The 7,730-nt window shown below is 47.2% G+C and overlaps 1 protein-coding gene across 1 annotated transcript in view; it reads left to right on the forward strand.

Moving 5' to 3' along the window:
* The first annotated feature begins 2,683 nt into the window (after positions 1-2,683).
* The window catches only part of EMILIN2 (elastin microfibril interfacer 2), a 26,418-nt gene continuing 21,371 nt past the window's right edge, over positions 2,684-7,730 (forward strand). The window contains exons 1-3 of the mRNA XM_034060253.1: positions 2,684-2,886; positions 3,053-3,175; positions 3,372-3,503. Of these exons, the coding sequence (XP_033916144.1) occupies positions 2,762-2,886; positions 3,053-3,175; positions 3,372-3,503 (380 nt within the window). The 5' untranslated portion in view covers positions 2,684-2,761. The remainder of the gene's footprint in view (positions 2,887-3,052; positions 3,176-3,371; positions 3,504-7,730) is intronic.

Consider the following 7,730-nt stretch of genomic DNA (forward strand, 5'->3'; position numbering starts at 1 on the left):
TGTTTCTATTCAGCTCAATACTTCTGAGCACAAGTCATCCTCTGCTGTTAGTCCTTACTGAGCCACCACACAGCCACACATAAAACCTCACTGCCTGCAGCAGTGCTTGCATTCCCACAGTTCCCACAGAGCTCTGGTTTCAGCAGGAGAAGCGACTGGCCCTGGAGGATTTTGTTTTTAATTGTTATGGTTTACTCTGATTTAAACAACCTCAACAATACGCTGTGCTTTGCAGTGGAAGAAGTCCCACACACCCCTTCAAAGAAATGTCAGTGAATACTTCCAAAGCCCTTTTTCATAATATTTACAAAGTAGTTGATCCAGACAGTAAAGGCACAACTCCTGTATGTCAGAAATCAAGAGAGGGACTTTCTCACACAGCTCTTGAATGAACAAACATGCACAGAGTCCTGAAGTTCCAGGCAAATCCCAACTCATTATCTGCCATATCCATGGGGCAAGCAAAGGCTGTAACCACTCTTCTTCCAACAGAGCTCCATGTTATGTCTGAACACACAATCGAGTCTGCTGTTCACAGGTGAGAAGGGTGCCCTCACGGCAAATCAGGTAACATCTGCTTTATCTCCCTTCACCACAATATAAGGTTAATGTTTTGCATATGGAAACAGAGTTGCTTCATGCTCATTTTGCTTAAATCTGCCTATTAATTTTTGTACTATGCAGTCATTCTCAAGCTGGGCATGACCTCAGTCTTTCATTATTTAATGACTTTCCCTTTGTGGGACAACGTACAGCTCTTCCATATAGCTCATCACTTTTGGAAAAGGACCAACTTCATAAGTTCCTTGACTGGATGAGGAGGAGAAAAAGGAAGAGCAAGCCATCTTTGTTGCTTTTTAGGGATTGAACTGTAGACTTGCTTTCTTCAGGCTGGAGAAACTCCAAATCATTTCTGCTGGCACTACTAATGATGCCTGACTGGCATGCAATTGCAGATGTAAACAGTGGCACAGCAAATTGTTTAACCTTCGCCTGAAGCATAATTTCCTAGACAGCGAGGTGTTAACCTCTCCAACGCAGCTGCAGAGGGTTAGGAGGGTGCCATTTTTCCAGCTGAAACTGGACAGTTTGAAGGGATAATCTCACATTTTCCCATTGCTACTTATCCCCAGCAAAGTGTTTCTACACATATGTAATGCAACACATGTCTCTTGGGGACAGAAAGCTTTAGTGTGTGTTTCCAGTGAAACAATTACTAAAAACCAGCCTGAAAGCATAATTTTGACACCGGCATTTAAACTTTAATTCCCTGTCAGACCTGGAGCCTGAGCAAGGCCATTGGGCAAGACCAGCTGTAAGCCCGGCAATGAAACCTGCCTGCTTCATCAGGTCAAGGCAGCCGAGAGGTCCAGGTTCAGCTCAGGCAGGCTGCTGCTGACAGCAGAGGAAAGGGCCCTGCACTGCTGCCTGCTTTGCCTGGATGTGAGACATAGCCTGAGTGGCTCTGGGGCCATGGGAGGCCTGGGCAGGGTTGGGAGTGGTCAGACTCAGCAACAGGCACTGCTCCCAGATCTCCCACCTCTTCTCCACTGAAGCGCTGCTCTGTCCTTTCCTTCTGGTAGGAGCAGGCTGATACAGCCTGGCCTCGATGCTTTGTTCAGTTTTGAATCATAGAATCACAGAATGGTTTGGGTTGGAAAGGACCTTAAAGCTCATCCAGTTTCAACCCCCTGCCATGGGCAGGGACACCTTCCACTAGACCAGGCTGCTCAAACCCCGGTCCAACCTGGCCTTGAACACTGTCAGGGCCAGAGCTTCTCTGGGCAACCTGTGCCAGTGCCTCAAAGTCCTCACAGTGAAGATTTTTTTCCTACTATCTAATCCAAATCTACCCTCTGTCAGTTTAAAGCCATTTCCCCTTTACTTGACTCCAAAGCACCATCTTCCACAGAGCTGGAGCTGAAGCAGATGGAGGAGCCTCCCCGTGGTCAAGACCGTGGTGGGACTGACTGCAGACAGGCTCACATAGGCAGGCCACTCAATCAAGGGGCTCAAGTTAGATTTGAACACCCAAGTGTATCTGAATGCCCATTGCTCTCTCTGCCTAGTGAACATTCTCTGTATGAATAATGTTCTACTGCACAAGGCTTGCAGAGGTGGCCACCAGCAGCCCTCCTAGTCCAAAGGGTTTAGATGTGCCATGGGGCCACACAACTGAATGCTGACCATCTCAAGGTATGGTGGCAAGCTCACCTAAACCTCCTCACATGCACTAGGAGTCCAACACCACTCGAAGGTGAACTCTGTGCCCCATTTGCCCACGGTCTGTGGGCTGCCCTGTGCCCCAGGACCCCGGGGGGAGGGCATAGAAACCTGCGTGCCCTGTTCTCAGCTTGCCAGCGGGAAAACCAGGCTCGGGGTCAGTCGGCGGCCAGCTCGGTCAGCGAGCGGGGTGCGGGGTCTGCTCCCCGGGTACCACTCTCATGGCGGTCAGACGCCATGTGGGGCCGGCGGCTCTCCCTCCTCCTGCGGGAGCGCCGCTCCTCCTCGGCCGGGGGACTACAGCGGGGCCGGGGCTGGGGCCGGGCGTTTGGGGGTGGAGGGGAGAGGCGCCTCGGCCGGAGGGGGTGCGGAGCCGCTGTAGAGGGCGGAAACGGGGTGGGGGGGATTTGCGTCAGTGAGGGAGCTGGGAGCGGGCGAGGGCGGGCGGGACGGACGGACGGAGGGACAGACGGACCGAGGGAGCCCGCGGGCAGGCACCCGCCGACCCCACTCATCCACCGCCGCTACCTATCGCCACATGGAGCTGTACCCGGGGTCGGCGGTGCCCTCGGGCTGGGCGCTGCCGCTCCTCCTCGCCCTGGGCGCCGGGCTCAGCCACGCCACGCCGCACCTGCGGTACACCCGGCCGGGCTCCCGCAGCAAGTGAGTACCGGCCGCCCCGGGGGAGGGCTGCGGGGGCCTCTGCCGGCGGCGGGGCGAGCCGAGGCTGGCTGGGGCAGCTGGGGTGCCGCGGCGGGCAGGCTGGGGAGGTGTGTGGTTGCCCTCACACCGCCGCCCGACCCTGACGGCCGTTGTCTTTTCGCCCCAGGAACTGGTGCGCCTACATAGTGAACAAGAACGTGAGCTGCTCGGTGCTGGACGGGACGGAGAGCTACGTCCAGGCCCAGTACAAGTGTGCCTGGAACCAGTTCCCCTGCCAGCCCACCCTGGTGTAAGTAGCCGAGAAGGCGACCTCGGGCGGGAAAGCGCTTGGCTATCCGTTGCCAAGCCCCGGAGGGGAAGCGATCGCTGCCGCTGCTCTTGGACTGTTCCCGGCACCCCAAAAGGCACCGGGGCGGGAGGGCATGTACCGCCTCCTGATCCCAGCACGCCCCAAACAAAGCGCTGGGTTTCATTGTGAACATAAGGCTGCCGGAGCTAATTAGAGCCAGATTGAGCGCGTTGTTGGTCCGCACAGGCAGTGCGCTGCGCGCAGGCGAAGGGGAGCAGCGCTGGCTCACCGCCGTGCTGCGCGCCGTGGTGGGGCTTGCAGGGTGGTGGTAAGCTCGCAAGCCGCCTTCCATAGGTGATGGGAGCGGCAGCACCTGCTGGGGCACACCTATGCACTCTGCTCCGGGTTTGGCAGGGTACGGCGGCGCTCAAACCCGGCTTTATAGGTGCTCTGTGTTGCTGGATCGGTGCGTAACAGCGAGGGAGAGCCAGGAATGCGAGCCAGCGCATTCACAATCTGTGTATCCCTGTCAGTTGTCCAGCATGGAGAGCAGCCAGCGCAGAGATTTTTACAGGGGGTTATACAAAGTTACTGGTTTGATTTTAAGCTTCATGCTGTTGAGTGTGACCGTATGGCAGTCCATAGAGTGACCACCTAGTGTGCTGTGTGAGCCCTGCAGGTACAGCAGGAGTCAGGGAATGGCTGTACCTTGCTGTATCTTAAGACTAATCTCAGGCAAATCCCCTTTCCTCAGTTTCTCACTTGAGAAGCAGTAAGATTTACACGCTTCTATTTGAAAGCTGTAGGTGATAAGCACTTTCTGAAACCATTTTACTTCCCTCATAAGTCATCAGAAGGACACCTGTAGATTTTTGTTGATTAGGTTAGAGTTGGGCTGAGGTAATGGTGAGGATTCTTTTATAACAAAGAATAGCTAGCTTTTATTTTGACATGAAATGGTGAGGATGAGACTAATACTGCTAGGTCCTGGGTGCTACTGAAACAAGACTGCTGGCATCAATGACACTGGGGCCTGTGACAATAGGTGTCGGGCATTTGGCATTCAAATGCACTGCTTTCTGTTTGTTTGGGTTGTTATTTTTGTTAAATACACAACTTTTTCTCTATTGAAATATATAAACACTGGAATTTGAGGGAAATAACAAAGGCAGCAGACAGCTGAGTAACACGGTCTTGTGTAATTTCCCTTCTTTCTCTTTGGAGTGTTGAGCTGGCCATTTTGGACTTCTGACTGAGCTTATGGGCTGTGTAACGGGGTGTGCCCTCTGTTGTGCAGCATCTCACAGATGAGTGAGGAGTGGTTGAAACTGAGCTCTTTGAACACATAAATCACCAAGCATTAAGATAAGGAATCTCAGAGGCAGTAAATTAGGATTTTCTTGGACTATCTGCTAGTAGATAATGAAGAAAGTGCAAAGGCATTGCTTCTAGCCTAGGAAATGCCTGATCTGAGGACTGCTTGAGCGAGTGAGATCTTTGGCAGGAGCCAGATGGGGAAGCCCAGCTTCAGCAGGGGGCTGGACTGGATGACCTCCAGAAGTCCCATCCCTTCCAGATGACTCTGTGGTTCTGTGAAATGGCATTGTCTGTCCTTGGTTTCTAAACATCTGGAGTTGGCTGCTGTCAGAGAGAGAATATGGGGCTGAACAGACATTTGGTCTCGCCTGCTGTGGCCAATCTCATGGGTTTTTTTTGTTCTTTTGAGAATGGAATTAGATATTTATCATAAGTCTTTTTTTCCTCACTTTGACTTTCTTTGGTGAGCATTGCTGTTACTTCTTTCTTCTAGCCGTAATGGCAATTGTAAAATCATTCCTTGTTCTTACATATTGTAAGAACTATAAAATATTGTAAGTACCTACCACAGCACCAGCTGATTAATACTGAAAGCAGCTGGAATATTAAAATCTTTACATTGTATTGTGTTCAAAACCCTCTGTGTATAGGCTGTGACTTGCATGTTTCTATCTGTTGCTGGTAATGGCAGAGTAGGAAAGGAACTAATCCAAAGCATTTAAAATACACAGTTCAAATCCTGCAAACCCTCAGCTTTAGTCCTGTGAAAAGTATTTAATTCAGTAGGAATACTGGTCTGAATAACAAAATGTGCTTATATATATTTATTAGCTAATGTTGACAAAAATAGGACAGGAAAGAGATATAAAAGCAACAAAGAAATGACTGTGAGGACTCTCTGAAATTATTCTCTTTTTCCTTTATGCACTTACATAGGCAAGTTAAAAATGAACTAAATAGTAGATATTCATCAGAATAAACTGCGGTCCCTGTGTAGTCTTCTTTTGATACCCATGGTTCATCTAAGAGCTCATTCTGCTGCACACAGTGGAGACAGTGAGATCCAAATCAAACAAAGAGCTTGTTAACTGTATCAGAGATGTATTGGTTTTATTAGTACTTAAGTACTACTAGGGCTTTTTTTATCAGTCAGTGGATTTATTGTTGATCTGATATATTTGAAGACAGTTTAAAGAGCCCTTCTGATGTTTAGGTTCAGTCTAGGTTATGCATGACAAATTACTTAAATTAAAAAGCTCACTGCATTTTATATGAGAGCATTTCACTGCCTTAAACATAGAGTTGTACTCTTGACTTCCACATGTTCTTCATGTAGAAGGGAGTGTATGTTGCAGATATGGATTATATTCAGCACTGATTTTATTGTTTTTAGAAACAGAAACCTCTGGTGATCAAACCTAAAAGTCATGAACCCTTTTTACCTACCCTTAGGGGCCATTAAAATATCATTTGTCTGAAATAAAGCCCCACTGTTGGAATGACTGCACTTCTAGGAGTGTTAACTGTAATTTCAGTTTGGCTACAGGGTATATTTCCTGAAATGTTGAGTTGAAATTCAGGAAATTATTACACTTCATTGTTTAGCTGTTTTATAAGTACATGGGCTTGATTGTGCATTTCCTTGCTGAAAAGTTAGTGAATGCTTTGGCTGATTAAGGTGTCAAGGATAAATGTGAGTTGAAGTGTGTCTGCTTAAGAGATAGGAAGAGAGAGAGGGAGTAGAAAGAAAAAGCAGAAAGGCCCTTTGAAGTATGTTCCCTTTGAAGTATGGGGGGCTCCTGATTTATTTTTCTTAAAACTGTGACTAGCAAAGGAGGGAGGAACTTTTATTAGTGGGTCTTTGGACTGAAGGTTACTTACACAAAAATACTGTTTTTTTTTCATACTAAAAAGGACCTCTATGTTCTGAAATTTGAAAGATTGTGTCATAAACAGGTGATCCCTGCCCACTTATTTTGTTATGAATTTCCTTTCTTAGTCTTCTTATGAATGGTTTACTAACTTAATTGGCATTATTAGCAGTTTGTAACTAATAGTGCTGTCTGATGGTTAAAGTAAAATGTATTGCTCTTCTGGCTAGTTTATACACACTCTCTAAGGTTGTAGCTTCTCTTGGAAATCCTCTGGTCAATGCTTCAGGGCAATGTGTTGTTATACCAGTTGCTTGTTTTGCCTCTAGTACTGTAGAGTATATTGGGACACCTGGCTGTACTGTTAAGTGCTCCAGTTTATGGCCCAGCATTTTGGGGCAAAGCCGCTCTCACTAGTAAGGTTTTGATTGTAAAGTCTGAAGTGAACTGAAGTGGGTGAAGCAGAGGGATGTTTTCTGGGTTTCCATCTTTGCTGCAGAACAGCAAATGGGGCTTCCCTGTATGAGGCAGTAAATCAAAAAGAAAAAGATTGGGAAGAATCTCTGGAGGACATGTAATACCCCTGCAGCCCCCAGCTAGAAATGGAGCCAGCTTCAAAGTTAGATCAGGTTGCTCAGGGACTTGAAGAAAGGAATGTTTTGTCAGATCCCCCAAGTCAAGTACCAGCCCTCATTAATTCTGCTCATGTGAGTAAAAATATCTGTGTGCTCAAGGTGTGTAACAAGTCAGGTCACCTGTCCTTAGTTTGTGGATGTGGATTTCATTATATATTGTGAGCTCATCTTAACATTAATGACTGATGTGTAATAAGCAAACCCATTATTTCACTATGTTGCGCATGCTTAGAAAATGGTCAAGAAAATGATGAATGAATCAATGGCTAAATAAGCAAGCCTCTCAGAATCTCTCATTGAGCAATAATTTCCAACTTCTTGTCATTTAATACTTTCAAATGACCATAAATAAGCCCACTGCCAACTAATCACAGTTTTAATCACTGCCAAGAGGAAGATTTAAGGGAGAAGACTGAAATAACTTTAGAGGCTCTTACAGCTAGTTTTCTGCAGTCATAAATACAAAGATAGATGTCTATACTTATGAGTAATACACCACTCTTAGTAAGCGGTATTCAAAGTTTATTAATAAAATAGTATTGAGTAAAAGTGGAAATTTTATTACTGCAAAAGAATGTATCAGACTTCCAGCTAAATGGCTGCATTGATTTACCATTTTCTGGCAACCCCAGAACAAGCTGGGTGGAGTACATCAGCCCCAGCCTAGGAACATATAGGAAATCCACATGTAGTTTTCAACCTTTCAACACTCCCAAGGTAGTTTTGTCTGAG

Source organism: Melopsittacus undulatus, chromosome 1, assembly GCF_012275295.1.
Source record: "Melopsittacus undulatus isolate bMelUnd1 chromosome 1, bMelUnd1.mat.Z, whole genome shotgun sequence".
In the NCBI taxonomy this organism is placed as follows: Eukaryota; Metazoa; Chordata; class Aves; order Psittaciformes; family Psittaculidae; genus Melopsittacus; species Melopsittacus undulatus.